We start from the raw sequence: 18080 nt of genomic DNA, 5'->3' as shown, positions 1-18080 counted from the left end.
AGGTGTCCGAAAAATCCGTTCTATCTACCTGTCTGCGGGGGAAGAAGGGTTAATGTCTTCCGAAGTTCGCATGGTTATCATGTGACCGGATTGTCTACATTTGAATCTGCAAGGACGTATACGTACAGAGAAATACAATCGAGAAAAAAAATATTGTATTTATCACATTTGGGTATTCATAAGTAGTTGTTTTAATAACCACTTTATCAATAATTTTCCACTCAAGCTAGTACAAAAGTTCTGAGAAATGTGGATTTCATGTTCATATGCTTACATACCTTCTCCCTATTTACATCTTACAAGCCATATGTTACCAGCAAAGACAATGTTTACCTGCGTTGGGTATGTGGTTCGTTATCGATTTCTTATTATTTATTTTTGACCCCATTGCCTTTATCCGAAAATATGTTTAAATTATTTGATAATAGAACAAAAATATAGTGTTGTATCCCCCTATTATCCGATTTTTAATTAAAAATTTCTGAATAAGAAAAATACCAAGCACTTCTACATCAATGGTAAATCTTATGCACTGTATGTCTTAGATAGTCATCTCTAGGCTCATTTATACTTAGAAATTTTAGCGAAATCAGTAAAAGATGCTTAGAAAGTGTTCAGCCTGGCTTCTCTTTTGGTTTATTTAAATGACACTCAACATTAAAAACACTGTTTGTTTCAGCTTTTAATTCTATTGATTTATTTTACTGTTAGCCAAATGTTATAATGTTATAAGTATTAATTCATGGTTTTTAAACACTAAAAACTTAAACTTACACAGTTATAGATTAAATGAGTAAGTAAGCTTTCTCAATGGTAAACCAATTTAAGAAGTCTCGATGGTAGTGGTCATTTTTAGACTGTATTGATCTCCTTTGAAAGAAGAACTCTATATAAAAATTTCAAAAATACCCAAATCTAAAAAATAAAATATACAGACTTTTCCTTCGCTGCATTATGGTTTAAAACTTAACAATGCATATCTTAAAAATTTAGAAAGATATGAGGGTGAAGTTGTTGACAATCCAGCGTCCTTAAAATCAGTTAACTGTTAACAATAATAAATTGTTGTAAACAATTCGTTTGTACTAAATGTCACCTAAGTATACTCCCACCGAGTTATACAATTTGTTGAAAAAAGTAACATGTAGTAGATATCGTAATATATGTACATATAAGTGAAAAAATACATGGTCAATGGATAATAATGCACATTGTTCTATTATGCAAACATACTCTTCTTCATATTTAAACCTTCCTTGGAAAATTAACATCAATCGAATTCAAGTTACATTGAAATCATTTTTCCGCAAATTAAGGAAACAGATTTATTAAGCAAAGTTTGTTTGAATGAAAAAAATGTTATTTGCATATTATCTAGTTTTACAATACCTAGAGAGGAAACGATCAAATTTATTAGCAATGGCTTTTTACTTATGACTTCAATTCTTTTCATTTTCAGTATAAAAATTTATTTGTGCTGGAATTGTTAATAGATAAATAGAAAAACTCAATACTCATACTTAAGAAATAAAGAACGGGTTTTCGTAAATGTTGCAGGATATACCCCGAGGTCGAGAAATGTTGTTTTGAAATATTAAAGCCGAGGCATTTATATTTCAAACAACATTTTGAGACCGAGGACGTTATCCTGCAACATTCACGATAACAAGAACTTTATTTCTATACTACTAACAGCCCAGTAATTCCACAGATCGTTTCTCTTATAGAGAGACGATCTAGGTCATTTTTACGGCTGTTCCGTGTAACCCCAACGGTTTTGTTAGTAATGCTTACATGTGCATGGATCAAAGGAATCGTATGGACAAAAATTGTCTTTGAATTTTAAATACTCTTCACTTATTTATAAAGTATCTTTGAATCATATTTTCCTAATAATTTAAGGGCGATTTAATACGATTATTACTACTACACGTTATACATCTTATGTAAAGACACGCAGTGAAAATGTGCTAGGGAGGTCCAAGGAACAGCCGCATTGATCTCTTAAAAATAAACATTTGAAGCAATACACATCGTTTTTATTGAAACAAACACGTGAAATTGACATGGTTTTAAAACTTTTTACGGTTTGAAGTTGTTCTTCCATGATCAGTGCGAGACAAATAGGTATTTCTGATCTGATAATTTACTGATGACGTTCGTGGTATATTGGAGAATAATGTTTGCGGCATCTTTTTGATCTCGGCAATAACTGTAGAATTTTGTATTAACTACACCCCTTTTTTTATGCAATATATATGATTTAATATCATTTTTTAATTTCATAACCTTAGTGCATACATCAATTATTCTCTCCAAAATAAATCTTAAATAAACTCTACTTAACTAGAAATTCAAGTAAAATGATCCAGACAGTCTTAACGAGGAATTTGTTTTTCTTTTGTTTCTTTCTCTCTTTTGCAGTCTTATAAACCATAAAAGAAGAGATTTTCATTCTGTCTTTAGAACCCCCTAGTTAACGCAATTTTACAGCGACCGGAACGGTCACCGTGAACTCTCTTGTGGTCGGTTGGTTCATGGGATAGGCGGAGTTATGTCCAAGGCTGGGCTGAGTAGGTTCTGCAATATAACAACCGCAGTTTTTATGCGCTAAATAACAAATGTATATGTGAAGTATTACCAAAAAAAAAACTAAAATTATTTTTAAATTAATTCGTTGTTTTAAACTTTTTTATCATATTAAAAATTAAATACAAATTCAGGGTGCATTACCAGGCTATTTTTTGAGTTAAAATATTTTGCATTTTTCTTTTTATTTAAATGACACTCAACATTAAAAACACTGTTTGTTTCAGCTTTTAATTCTATTGATTTATTTTACTGTTAGCCAAATGTTATAATGTTATTAGTATTAATTCATGGTTTTTAAACACTAAAAACTTAAACTTACACAGTTATAGATTAAATGAGTAAGTAAGCTTTCTCAATGGTAAACCAATTTAAGAAGTCTCGATGGTAGTGGTCATTTTTAGACTGTATTGATCTCCTTTGAAAGAAGAACTCTATATAAAAATTTCAAAAATACCCAAATCTAAAAAATAAAATATACAGACTTTTCCTTCGCTGCATTATGGTTTAAAACTTAACAATGCATATCTTAAAAATTTAGAAAGATATGAGGGTGAAGTTGTTGACAATCCAGCGTCCTTAAAATCAGTTAACTGTTAACAATAATAAATTGTTGTAAACAATTCGTTTGTACTAAATGTCACCTAAGTATACTCCCACCGAGTTATACAATTTGTTGAAAAAAGTAACATGTAGTAGATATCGTAATATATGTACATATAAGTGAAAAAATACATGGTCAATGGATAATAATGCACATTGTTCTATTATGCAAACATACTCTTCTTCATATTTAAACCTTCCTTGGAAAATTAACATCAATCGAATTCAAGTTACATTGAAATCATTTTTCCGCAAATTAAGGAAACAGATTTATTAAGCAAAGTTTGTTTGAATGAAAAAAATGTTATTTGCATATTATCTAGTTTTACAATACCTAGAGAGGAAACGATCAAATTTATTAGCAATGGCTTTTTACTTATGACTTCAATTCTTTTCATTTTCAGTATAAAAATTTATTTGTGCTGGAATTGTTAATAGATAAATAGAAAAACTCAATACTCATACTTAAGAAATAAAGAACGGGTTTTCGTAAATGTTGCAGGATATACCCCGAGGTCGAGAAATGTTGTTTTGAAATATTAAAGCCGAGGCATTTATATTTCAAACAACATTTTGAGACCGAGGACGTTATCCTGCAACATTCACGATAACAAGAACTTTATTTCTATACTACTAACAGCCCAGTAATTCCACAGATCGTTTCTCTTATAGAGAGACGATCTAGGTCATTTTTACGGCTGTTCCGTGTAACCCCAACGGTTTTGTTAGTAATGCTTACATGTGCATGGATCAAAGGAATCGTATGGACAAAAATTGTCTTTGAATTTTAAATACTCTTCACTTATTTATAAAGTATCTTTGAATCATATTTTCCTAATAATTTAAGGGCGATTTAATACGATTATTACTACTACACGTTATACATCTTATGTAAAGACACGCAGTGAAAATGTGCTAGGGAGGTCCAAGGAACAGCCGCATTGATCTCTTAAAAATAAACATTTGAAGCAATACACATCGTTTTTATTGAAACAAACACGTGAAATTGACATGGTTTTAAAACTTTTTACGGTTTGAAGTTGTTCTTCCATGATCAGTGCGAGACAAATAGGTATTTCTGATCTGATAATTTACTGATGACGTTCGTGGTATATTGGAGAATAATGTTTGCGGCATCTTTTTGATCTCGGCAATAACTGTAGAATTTTGTATTAACTACACCCCTTTTTTTATGCAATATATATGATTTAATATCATTTTTTAATTTCATAACCTTAGTGCATACATCAATTATTCTCTCCAAAATAAATCTTAAATAAACTCTACTTAACTAGAAATTCAAGTAAAATGATCCAGACAGTCTTAACGAGGAATTTGTTTTTCTTTTGTTTCTTTCTCTCTTTTGCAGTCTTATAAACCATAAAAGAAGAGATTTTCATTCTGTCTTTAGAACCCCCTAGTTAACGCAATTTTACAGCGACCGGAACGGTCACCGTGAACTCTCTTGTGGTCGGTTGGTTCATGGGATAGGCGGAGTTATGTCCAAGGCTGGGCTGAGTAGGTTCTGCAATATAACAACCGCAGTTTTTATGCGCTAAATAACAAATGTATATGTGAAGTATTACCAAAAAAAAAACTAAAATTATTTTTAAATTAATTCGTTGTTTTAAACTTTTTTATCATATTAAAAATTAAATACAAGGTCGCGGAAAAAGGAATACCCCCTTGCAAGATAAGCGTTTAATCTAAAATTTGTAATTAAAATAATTCAAAACAATTGCAGTATCAAAATATAATATCAAATTTAAACACTTCAAGGGACATATTATGAACATGGAACAAACTGTTTCAAACACTGTTTCATAGTTGACATAATACTATTTCCGGAATTTAAATTTTTTTTTAACGTTATGCATAATATGCTGTGATATATTGTAACTAGAGGTACTGTGAGCAAGCTCACAATTGATACCCCCCGCTAAGAAAAAAAAAATCATGACGCGTGTATTTTTGCTATTATAGAAAATATTGGATGAATCTATTTCACTGTCCATTTTCTATAAATAACAACTGCTCTATTTTTTAAAACTGTTTATGCTAATAGTAGTAAACAAACCAATTTCTATCCTTTAATTTCATTTTATTTTAAGTTAACTGTTAATGCATGAGGACATTTGCATCCTTCCGTTAACAACCATGACTCGAATCAAACGAAATCCACATGTCAAGCAGCCATTTAATATTTAAACATTTTGAATTATTGGTATACTGAGCCCGATTTTTTCCAAAAAAAATTTTCCCACACATTTTTTTTCCCAAATAGAAATTTCATCTGGGCAGGCAGTTTTCAGAGAGACGGGGATGAAAATCTAAAAATAATTTTATGTGACCTGGGAAGAGCAAGCTTTGTGTCAAATTTTAGCTTCTAATAATTCCATTAATACAAGACATGACACAGACAGAATTTAGCATTTTTTTAAACAATGACCTTGAACTTCCTCAATTGACCTTGGGTCAAGGTCATGACACACCCTTAGGTCATAAGCAATCTTTGAGTGAAGTAAGAACACTCAATGCGTCTCCATAAGGAAGATATGGACCGGGCAAGAATTCTGCATTTTTTCTGCCAGTGACCTTGACCTTGCCCGAATGACCTTGGGGCAAGGTCATGACACACCCTTAGGTGACATGGGTCATGAATGGGACATGAATGACATGGGTCAAGGTCATGACACACCCTTAGGTCATAAGCAATCTTTGTGTGAAGTAAAAACTCTCAATGTTTCTCCATAAGAAAGATATGGACCGGACACGATTGCACAGACAGACAGACGGACAGACGGACGGACGGACAGACAAGGTGATTCCTATATCCCCCCCCCCAAACTTTGTTAGCGGGGGGTATAATAATACCAGAGTGATAATTGTAAAATAGCTTAACAAAGACACTGGTAGCTTTTCGTTTGAGACACATAACAAAAATGAGAAAACATTGCACCTGCTGGTTCGTTGATGAGACGGGAATGAGGAATTTCGGACTTCCTGAACACCACGCACTTTGACTTCTTTTTACAATAGACGGCGATCACAAAGATAAGGATGGTGAAGACCCCGACTATTGGACCCAGGATGTTCCAAATATGCCCTAGAGAGTGACAAAAGTAAAGAAAATGTCAAATTACTAGTAAACCCCAAAAGATCAGTAAGCTGCCCAGATCATAAAGTTGCAAATGTAAGTGTTTATTACGGTCACCTGAGTGATATTGTAAAGTAACCTATGATCAAAAGGTGTTGTTTTCATTAATCAAATTGCTTACTGTTTAGATACATTATTTATTTTAATTGGCGCATATGACTTAGATTCGAATCTGTATCTTAAAAAATCAGTTGATGTTGTCATACATCTCAACATAACAGAATGTAACATATTAGGTTAATCAAATCTTCACAGTAGAGTAAATTTTAAAGTTTTAATGGATGTATATGTAAAACACATTCATACTATTGGATTTGATCATAGAACAGGCCTACTTATAAATATTTATATATCAACCTTGTCTTTAAAATTCGAGGGTCATTATTATAAAATTGTAATGATAATATCATTTTTGTGACACTTGTTTTCTCTTCTTTTTATCATACATAATATTTGTTTACATTCATTATATTTATATCCACTAAGTGTGATTCCCAATATTTCTTGCAGAAAATAATTTTAATTCACTGCTATATTGAAATTGACATGCCTTAAATCTACACAATCCAGTTCTAACCAGATTATCAATCGGTCGAAACTTTCAGCAACCTAGGAAAATTCATGGAATGCAGGAATTAATTATCAGCCAGAATCAAGTTCCCCTATCAGATGATTTAGCTTTTTTTTTCAAACGTACTGAAGTACATTACCAATAATTTAGTTGATTTTACTTGCCTTTTACGATTAATTCATATTTGTTCAATAAAAGATGTCAATATATATATATATATATATATATATATATATATATATATATATATATATATATATATATATATATATATATATATATATATAACTTGCTTTTTTTGATGCTTCATGCGGGGTTTCAAGGTAGCGATCATTGCAGAAAATAATTTGCACAGCCTGCGAAATAGGGTTATGGATCTTTCCTGTAATATCGCCACCTTCCTATCATACATGAATCACCAAAGAAAGCATTTTACTGTTGAAATGTCTCCTACTTTGATGTCGGATGATTATGTAATATTTTGTGTTATCTCTGGGTCAATATTATTTTTTAATTTCATCTGTGTTAAAATAAACTTTAAACCAATCAGCGTGGCTTCTTGTCACCACGTGACGTTTATCAATCTGTTTCCTACAGGAAAAAGCCACGCTGAACTTGAAAGAACTTTTTTTTGGAAAAACCCATGTTTTTTGCAATTAAAACTAGAATATCTAATACCAAAAGGTTACACCAAACTATAATTGCAAATTGGATCCAACACCTAAAGGCGTTTCACCTTTTCAATGTTTGGAATATCGATATCTTGATTTTTTTGTATGTTTTACTATTGTGGTTCAGCAAATTGCATAATAGAGTACCAAAGACTTTACATTGTTGTCAGTTGTTTTTCTAGTCTATGATAGTTTAGGTAGTGTGTATTTTTATTCTCTGTCATTTACTTCAATAAATGACATTTGTTTAATTTCTAAAACTCTTTTGTTTTCTCTATGCGTAACATCAAAAAATTAAGTGCAGTTGTTTTGGACTTAATGGACATAGAAGTGAAGTAGCTGATAGTTAAATTTTGCCATACAATATGGATGGAATATATATTTTGATTCAGTAAGAAATAAATAAGTGTTCTTACAGTCATACAGAGTTATTTCCAGTTTAAAGTAGTTTGAGGACCCCGGTGGAGATTTCCCTTTGTAGGCTATTTCTACCTCCACACCCTTCCCTTTCCAACAGAATGAGCCTGGAGTTGTGTTGCATCCGTATGTCTGAGGAAAGTAAAACCAAACAATGTATTAAACCTAAAAAGACTTTGAACATTCTGTTTAACATATTAAACAGACATTAGGTAATTCTAAACCAAATATATCCATGTCGCCTCTCAAAACTGATAAAAGATTTAATGTCTGTGAATTAGTTAAAAGTACATTGAGCTAAAGTAGGATCGTAACCATACATCATTCAATGCTGCCAATAGCCTGGAACATATGAACAAGATTTGTACTGAAAAAAAGAACACTTACCGCTTTTATTTCTGAGTCGCCTGAATGGTAATAATTAACAGTTGCATTACAATCCTCAATATGGAACTCCTTTACTGTAACACATATATCAAAAGAAGTGTAAAGGGGCTCAAAACCGACTTTACAGCTTCCGGAGTCTTTTTTCTCTATTACAGAATAGTCCACGATGTTCACGAGAGTATCCTGGCCGATGTGTGATCCATCCCACACCAGATAATGATGGGTACTTATGTCTATGTAAGAGACACCGCATACATCATCCGTGAGGGTAACTGAAAAAAACGGGGAGTCAATGATATTAGGAACATCGTTTGCATGTTTGAATTATTATAATTAGATCGACAAACATTTGTATTCTCAATAGCGCCGACAGGACTTGCACGAGAGACTTCGATGGAGAGTATATTCATACGTACTTAAACATTTATCGGTAGGAAATATAGTCTAGCATATTATTCACTACTTACTCGTTTCACTGATTCGGCTCTCTGACTTTGCAACCCATAAAACAATGAGCCCTAAAATCCAAAGTGTTGTCATTCTGAATGATTGGTGCGTTATTTTTCAGAAAACAAAGCTCCTCTGCAACGATTTCGCTCACCTTCTCGGCGTCGTTTTGGGATTTAACAATCAACGCCGCGATTAAGCGCGGAAATAATTTTGTAATTTCTCCAACCGCTTCCTTGATCACCTTTCGAATATTATTGTCATTTAAATTTAGATCACATGGTCTTATTTGACTCTTTTTGCCGTAGTTTAAAGTGCCTCGTGGTTCTTTAAAATTTCATAAAATCTGGTTCCTTGTAGTAGAAGTTATTATATATGTTCACTGTTTTAGAATTATCTTTAATAATTGGTGGATAAAAAAGTTCAAGAAATAAATGTAAAAAAGCTTATTTTTTGTTCTGCTTTTTCAACAACATGCTTAGCATCAACACCCCCTCCTACCGTCCCTGACACATTTTATTAAAAACTCGATGCATGAGTACGCATACTGATTCATTAAATGTTTAAGTGTGAAAGTTTAAGTATTTGAGTTTGCAAAAAATAAAAACATGGCATGGCAGAAGCTTATACAAAATAGTATTACTGAAAAATGTTTTGATGTATACTGAATGGAAGTCGAGAATTGCTGTAAATAATCTCTTTCTGCAAACTTCCATGCAGAATAGGAGTACGACAAGGGACTAATCGCCATTTTTGTTTAATTTAGTGTCTTTTGTGTAGAATCCATTTTGATAACATCTAACAATATCGGTGTTTCTACAAAGCGATCGACCGCATGGCAACGCCTTCTTAAACATTGAAATTCAAAACTCTAGTTCCTGTTTCTTATGTAGAGTTAGTTTTAGTTTTTGTTAGATTTTCTTTACGTTGTTTTTATCCAATGTAATTTTTTGTGTCCTGGAGTAGGGCCTTTGTGTCCAAAAAATTTGACAATCTGAACTGTTCGTGTCGTTAGCCATTTTAGTGCTTTTTTAGACGCTGGCTATATATATATGTAGTCACTGTCTGTTGCTACGGTGCTGGATTATAAATAAACTTTAGGGGATTTTTACCTTAGTGACTTTTTTGCAGGCTGAAGAAAATGAAAAGTAGGTCAATTTGAGATATTTCTTAGTGAATGTGCATGATCATCAAATCGTTTATAAATTCTCCTGTTAAAGATTGCAAAGATTGATTATTCTTATGTAATACTAGAAGTTAATGTTATTTCTGCCGTGAATGTTCATGAGAAAGCATTACTGTTCTATATGAAGAAACTTGCACCCGTCAACATCCGGATCAGTCTCGCTCTTTTCCGTTACCGAAAAGAAGACTCAGATACTCAGTAGTGATTTGCGGGGCTGGAAATAGCACCACGTGAGGGAGGTACTAGAATAGTTAGAGAACTTTTGAATTTGTTCGAAGAAAGTGTACAAGTAGTTGATACTATTTTTGTCGAATACAATTAAATTTAAAATCATTTTTTCGCAATATGAAATGCAACGCTCGAATTCATAAAAACAATTGTGACTTTTTTATTTGCTAAACGCAGTGCATGTATAAAAATGAAGCGATGAAGTTCAAAATTTGTCAGCTATGCTTTTAAAAAAATGACTTCTAAAATCATTTGATTTTGAGGTGAAAGTTTTAAGTCAAAATTCTTTGATGGAAACAAATACAACCATGTACAATAAAATATGCATTTCCCCATACATAGCATTCTCTAAAAAAAATCAATATGATATAGTAACATTTTCCATTTCGAATGAACTGTACACACTTTTTTTTGTAAAATAATTATTCACACCCCTTTCCCCAAAAATTAACTCGATCATGTCAAATGAGCCTGTCCTAGAACGGCATTTGTTAATGTTTATTTTTCCGTTTTCGGTTATAAAATGTGGAAGTCTCCTTTCTATCATCCGATTGAGCTAATTAGTGAAATTCACAGCTACTGGAATGGCAACCGAGTACTCTATTGTAGCCGGTTGTTCATGGGACAGGTGGAGTTGTATCCGTGGCTGGGTTGAGTTGATTCTGCAATTTTAATGTAAAATACATCTACATACCAAATGATCAGACATAAATGGAAATTGCTCCATGGTCAAGCTTTCTCTTTAGGAAAAGTTTTTAACAAAATCTGCACAAAAGGCATTCTCTCACGCGAAACAGGTAATCATTTTAGATATTCTTTTAAAATATCAAATTAAAGAAAAATCTGAATGAAATGAAATTTTAAAGAATTGCACACAGCTCAATATTTAAACATTTATTTTCATTTTCCATTTATAAGGATGTGATAATTATATAAAAACATCAAAATGCAATAATCCCTTTATCACAAATTGATATCAAATTGAACACAAACAATTCAAAATGAATAATTATGAAATGGAAAGAACTAAACACACCATAAAATGTGACATAAAACTATTTCCTGAATAAAAAAAGTTATGCATAAATTGCAGCGCTACAGTATGGTAATTAAATTGATTATATTGTGAAAATATCTCATTAACAGAAGTATAATGGCCTTAACAACAACAATAGTCATCCTTAAGATTAAATCAGCTTTAGTTAACAAAATAATGTGACAAAGTTGTAGAGTGGATCTTGTTTAAAAAAAAAAATCTTCCGATTTTTCTCCAGATTTTTTTATGTTAAAGATCGAGTCCCTTCAATCTTCGAGAAAAACATTGTTGAATATTTTTTTCCTATTAATTCCTTGTTGTCCAAACATACCACAATAGTTTCAGCTTTATTGTCAAATGGTATTTGAGAAGAAAATATTTTTGTTATTTATTCCTATGAAATAATTGATGATTTGCACAATAATAAATCTACACTACCAAAGAAAGCCGACACATAGGTTTCAGAATAACGGGTCACACTTTTTTGAGAAATTGAGAAGATTTTTCTCTATTTATTCCTATGTAAAAATTCACCCCATCCATTGTGGCCCCTATATAACCACTGGGATCAGGATTTAAACAAACATGTATCTAGCCAAAAGATTTTTGATACAATATTTTTTAAACAGTTCTTCATTCAAAATTACTAATTATCTTCCTTTGTAAGAAGGCATGGCCTTCTTTTAAATAAAAATTTGAATCCTATCCACTTATGATGCTTTGAGTCAAGTTGGTTAAAATCTATTCAATGGTTCTTAGGAAGTTGAAAATATGAAAAGTTTACAAACGGTTGGAAAAACGGATGAATAGATGGACGAACAACGGACAAAAAGTAATCAAAAAAGTTTACTTGAGTTCTTAGCTCAGTTGAGCTGAAACATGTACACTCGCAACTTCTCTTTAAACATACGTGACATAAAGGAACAGTCGAACATACCTGTTGCCTAGTTGACGAGACGGGAATGAGTAATTTCGGAATTCCAGAACACCACGCCCTTTGACCTCTTCCTACGACAGACGACCACCGTAATTATGGCGACGATAATGGCGACCCCGACAAACGGAGCCAGGATGATCAGAGTAAGCCCTAGTAAAAGACAACGGTGAAGAAAAAATCAAACCCAAATTGTTAAATCGTTAAATCTTCACAATGGAGTAAATGATGTAGTTTTGTTTTATGTGGATCTGACCGCATAACAGACGTATATACAATCAGTCTATAATAACCATGTCTGCACATTTCATAATACAAAATGCATAGAGTATAGAGTATAATTTTGAATTAAGAAGGTTCTTACAGTCTACTTTGAAGTTTTCATACTGAGTTATTTTCAGTTTAAAGTAGTTTGAAGATCCCGGTGCAGACTTTCCTTCGTATGCTATTTCTACTTCCACACCTTTCCCATTCTAACAAAATGAGCCCGGTGTTACATTGCATCCATATGTCTGAAGAAAAAACAAACAATATATTGAAACTGAAACGTCGATAAATCTTTCCTTAAAACATTAAACAGGCATTAGGCAATTCTGAATAAAAAAATAATGTCAAAAGTTTGGTGTGCTAGTCAGAGTTATCTTAGGACTGTAACTGTACACCATGCAATAGTTCTGTACATACGAATATGCTTGGAAATTTAAAAAAAAAAAGAGTGAAAGTACCGCTTTTTTTTCGGAGTCGCCATGATGGTAATAATTAACAGTAGCATTACAGTCCTCAATATGGAACTCTTCCACTGTAACACACACTTTGAGACTGGAAGTGCCACCGGGCTCAAAACTGACTTTACAGCTCCCAGAGTCTTTAGTGGTGATAGATCCGTCCCAGAGATTCAGGACAGAGTCCCGACCGATGTGTGTCCCGTCCCATGCCAGATAACAGGTGGTATCTGACAACAGGTAAGTGTTTTCACATACATCATCCGCGAGGGTTACTGAAACAATTTTGAACATAGATTCCGTGAGATTTCAAAAACATTCATATTTTTTATTTGTTATTTACATTTTTAAGTTTGATTTATATAAAAATTGCGCATGACTAACTTTTGTATTCTTGATGGCAATGGAATGACCTGCACGAGAGACAGACAAAAGATATCTTCGATTGAGAGTAAATTCATATATATTTATTAACTCATTTATAAAACGTCGTCTTGATTTTTATTCACTACTTACTTGTTTCACTGCGTAGGTTCTCCAAATTTGCCACCCACAAAACAAGGGAAACTAAACACCAGCATTTTGCCATCTTCAACGATTGGTGTGTGAATCCCTAATATTCAGTAAATGAAGGCTTGTGTGCTATATATTCAACTCCTTGGCGTTGTTTTTTTAAGGTCTTCCGTTTCCAACGGAAGACCTTACTGTTATTGCTTTGATTCTTTTCCTCTATTATTATTATTATTCTTTTTTTTTTCTCCCACGTTTTCTCAAAAATGCTTCAGCCGATTTTCATGAAATTTTCAGAGCTTATTCATGACAAAATTTGTAAGAAAATTACACGAGCTTTTTTTGATCGTTACTTCCGGTACCGAGATATCAAAGATTTTACGTTTTTGCTTGTTCACGATTTTTCTCAAAAAGTATTTAAGATAGAACCTTTAAATTTTCAGAGATGGTAGAGAGTGAACGGCCGCAGTGCCCTTCGCATATCCGAACGTCCGCCGTCACTTCCGGTCGTCACCGGAAGGAAATGAAAAACCTTAATTTTTCAATTTTTGAACTTGAATTTTTTTTATGTTACTATTCGATAGAGACACTTAAAACACTTCAGAATATGAAATTCGTTTTTAAATCGATCCACGCATTCCCGAGATTTTGAGCTCAAAAGTTCTGAAGCGAGAGTCCGCGTAGCTCAGTCGTTAGAGTGGTGGACTTGTGCCCAGGCGACCCGGGTTCCGTCCCCAAGTGCCGATTATATTTCTTCCCTAATTTTGTTTTGGTTAATGATTTTATCTTTAAAATGATGGTTTTTATTGTTTTCCGTTTTATTTTTATAATAAATAAAGATAATAACAGCTTTTTTAGTACAAATATAGAGCTCGTTTCTGTCAGCAGTTGGCTTAATTCAGACGCTCGTCGCATCGCCAGCATCAAAGACATGCCGCCGAAGCTCCCTTGCAGTACGACTACATTAGAGTTCACTGGGTCGCTTTGCCGGCATCAAAGAAATGCCGCCATTTCCTTGACTGTATGCACACAACATTTACTTAGCAATGCACAAACGTTATTCTACATGGCTTTAAAATGAGGACTGATTAGTATTTATTTACATAATTATATAGATATACGCATGCATAAATACATGCGTTGCTTATATATTGATTTCCTGAACACTATAAAACACTATGAAATCTCTCTCTCTCTCTCTCTCTCTCTCTCTCTCTCTCTCTCTCTCTCTCTCAAGTACAACTGTTTTAGCATTTGAATAAGAACTAATACAAGTAACATGCAGTAAATTGTATAGAGGCTAAATGTACATTGCGTACAAAAATTATACATGTATTTATTTTAAGTTACGGGATAATGTCTATGGATTCAAATAATTTGAAATTCATTGTTTAATGATTGTCTTCTTACTGATTGGAAGTCAACGCTAAAAAGTCATTTTTATTACAGATGGTGTACTTTTTTCTTTTCTTTTTTGTGCATGTCTATATACTGATACAAATCTGTTGCCTGTCTGGGATTAAGAAAAACCTCCGAAGTTTATACACGTAACCATACAAACGAACGGGTGACTGCGACAAGGTTTGAAAATTGACCACCCGTTTATGAGTGTTTGAGCCTAAGAATAAACAGATGTAAAAAAAAAAAATCAATAGTTACATCTTTCAAACCTCGGACCACATTCTTATCGTCTGCTAAATATTCAGCGGATTGAAGAATTAAGACGAAATTCCTGAGATTAAACGACGCTTATTGCCTATACGTGGAAATTAAATTTACACAGTACACGCACCGACCCCCCCCCCTCCTTCCTATTCACAAAATCATTTAGTTTTTCTGGCCTGATTTTACTCGATCTTTCATCTTGAACCTTTATTTTCAACCTAGTTCAATTCTAGATTACTGTTCTAATGACCAGACCTATTCGTTCATTTTTAAGAGAGTTATGATTTTTTGGGCATTTGAGTTTCGATTGGCGTGCTTGACATGCACTGCAGAAAAAAATTCTAACTTCCGAGCCCCTTACTCAATCCTAATGAAATTTTGTGTAAATGTATCTCGGACCCCATTCTTATTGTCTGCCAAATATGCAGCGGATTTAACAATTAAGAAGAAATTCCTGAGATCAAACGGCGAGTATAGCCTGTACGGGGACTTAAAATTTTCAGAGTACAAGGGATGTAAACAGCCGCGTAATATTTCTGTTGCATGTATATTTCTTGTTTTCCATTTTGTCTGTATCTACGATAGCGTGTGAACTACCTATGAATGTTAGAACTGTGGAAATTACTGTCATCAAATTTTTACCGAATAAATTTACGTGTTACTGATTTCGTTATTTTTTGCATTTATAAAGATTTTATCAATCCTGTTGAAATAAAACAGTCAAACATAATAGTAAACGACACCAAAAAATATTCTCAATACTGAAATACATGGGTAAAATGCACCAGTCATTGATTTAGGATATTTCAAATCGACAGAAAGAAAATTGATGTTAGAATGTCCCCTTTAGTATCATCCTCATATCTCTATCTCTCTTTCTTTCTTTCTCTCTCTCCCAAACTTGCGTATATACTTTGTTATGTGATGTCGCTGATACGTTTTAAGGCATCTCTCTCTCTCTCTCTCTCTCTCTCTCTCTCTCTTTCTCTCAAAACGTCTGAATATCTTTTAATCATTTAATGAAACAAATTAGAAACATTAAAAGGTATAGGAAAGTACATCACTTATTTACATAATTATATAATTTTTGCAAATTTCGGATAATCGGCTTAAAAATTTACAGCGCCAATCTGAAACATACAGGTAGTTATATTTTATGGTTCAAAAATTTATTTCAATGAATTTATTTTAACTTTTATGTAGTCAAAATTGATATTAGTTTTGTTTAAATTCCGTTTCGTTTCGTTTCGATTTTTGATTTCGTTTCGTTTGATTTCGTTTCGTTTCGATTGATTTCGTTTCGATTTGTTTCGTTTCGTTTCGTCTGATTTCGTTTCCTTTCGTTTCGTTTCGATTTCGTTTCGCACTTTACAGGCGCCCGTATAATCCTTTATCCATCCCTCTTTTAAATCACATCTGCATTTCCTGATATGTTTCGTTGAGTAAGATAAAAGGCAAGGTCATTTCCTCTTCTAAAAATCGGACGGAAGACCTCCTCGTTGCTCGCAACGAGATCGTATCTAGTTTTTTTTTTTTTTGGTATTTCGTAATGATCAACGTCGCGGTCGTGAACGTGAGAGGCATTATGTGTATTAAGTAGACTGACAAATCACTGTCAATGTGCATCGTCAGTCTACGTAAATTTCCCAAATATAAATAAATAAATAAAATATTTACAACACGGTTTTTATATACTGGTGCTTGGTAAGTTTTCAACATTATACATATGATATATATATATATTGAATTTTTTTCCTTATTTGATCCTTACCATTAGTTATGTTAAGATATCTTTTAACAAAGGATTAACATGGAACACACTTTTCTAGTGAAAGATCGTCTGCAATTTGTAATTTTTGTGACCAGTCACTTAGCCATTTATCGGATAATAAAATAACGTACACTATATCGAACAATTCATCTAATTGGCGATTGATAAAAGATATATAATTTTTGCATGCATTACAGTACTGTAAAAGTCTGGTTAAGTTAACTTTTGTAATAATACTGCATGAAACAAATTACTTTTCATGGAACTGCAATATATACATATTTTAACAACTGTGCGTTTCCTCTGCTTCATAAATAGTGTAAATGTTGTGAATTTTCCACTGACTATCCTTACTTTAATATACAATAGGAATTACATTACCACATAGAGGATACAATGCAGAAGAACTAATCTAATTTTGTAGTTGTTTTACACTCCCGTGTCGTTTCTTTTATTGTTCAAAGCTCAAGATTGAATATCAAAAGATGAAGAGTAATTGTTTAATTTGACTTATTTATTTGACCGGATATTTAGGTTTAATTGCACATTTTGTCATTCGTAGCAGAAAACAGTCGACTAATTTACCAGAATAATTGTGTTCTAAATTACCGACTATTAATAAAACAAGTATATACTGAAATATTTTTTGGCTAGTATCTTTACTAAACGTTTGCCTGCTAGTTAGAGTTTTGATATCAATGTTTACGATTAAATATCATATTGAACATTTATATGTATGCCATCTACCAAAGTGAAGAGTAAAACTCTGATATGCCCCGATCTTTCTGTTGATCATATCAGATATTCTGAAGTTGAGAAGATGAATTGATTCGTCCTGAAGAATTTAGTACTTGTCATTCAGCGCGCGTTTACATCTGAGATAGAGTAGTAGACTTAGCTTTATATCTCCTTACATGTACCACAACATAAGTCTGCATTTTGAGAGTTTTGTTCAATCATTATCAATTTTAGTGACAAATAGAAAAACATGCATCAAATTGATTATTTTCGGTAGTTTGTTGGAAGAAAACTATTTAGTCAGTAATGCTATAATTTCAATTTATAGTTATTTATGTGAGAGAGAGAGAGAGTGAGAGAGAGAGAGAGATATGTAGCAATGATTCAAATGCTAGTTCTAACAACTTACTAAGTTCTAATAATAAATGCGAAGACTTATTTTACAACG

General features: G+C 32.7%; 1 protein-coding gene and 1 pseudogene across 1 annotated transcript; both read right to left on the bottom strand.

The window, feature by feature from the left end:
* Nucleotides 1–4115: 4115 nt before the first annotated feature.
* LOC128160227 (uncharacterized) lies at nt 4116–9078 on the bottom strand. Its single transcript, XM_052823525.1, has 5 exons — nt 8863–9078; nt 8396–8667; nt 8008–8140; nt 6152–6298; nt 4116–4717 (listed from the first exon to the last, which is right to left on the bottom strand). Exons 1-5 carry the CDS (start codon nt 8933–8935, stop codon nt 4614–4616), a joined length of 729 nt encoding a protein of 242 aa, XP_052679485.1. The 5' UTR covers nt 8936–9078; the 3' UTR covers nt 4116–4613.
* A 1339-nt stretch (nt 9079–10417) lies between these two features.
* On the bottom strand, nt 10418–13564 carry LOC128161764 (uncharacterized; annotated as a pseudogene).
* Nucleotides 13565–18080: the final 4516 nt, after the last annotated feature.

The sequence above is a fragment of the Crassostrea angulata genome, chromosome 8 (assembly GCF_025612915.1).
Source record: "Crassostrea angulata isolate pt1a10 chromosome 8, ASM2561291v2, whole genome shotgun sequence".
NCBI lineage: Eukaryota > Metazoa > Mollusca > Bivalvia > Ostreida > Ostreidae > Magallana > Magallana angulata.
The sequence above is the reverse complement of the archived record's forward strand: the minus strand, read 5'-3'. Positions and strand labels throughout refer to the sequence as shown.

What these genes read in the sequence shown, in the direction of transcription:
- LOC128160227 (XM_052823525.1), bottom strand. Translation starts at nt 8,935, where the DNA reads ATGACAACACTTTGGATTTTAGGGCTCATTGTTTTATGGGTTGCAAAG. An exon ending in GAGCCGAATCAGTGAAACGA is followed by an intron (nt 8,668 to 8,862) that starts GTAAGTAGTGAA and finishes CGTTTTTTTCAG; the next exon opens with TTACCCTCACGGATGATGTA. An exon ending in GGAAATAACTCTGTATGACT is followed by an intron (nt 6,299 to 8,007) that starts GTAAGAACACTT and finishes GTCACTCTCTAG; the next exon opens with GGCATATTTGGAACATCCTG.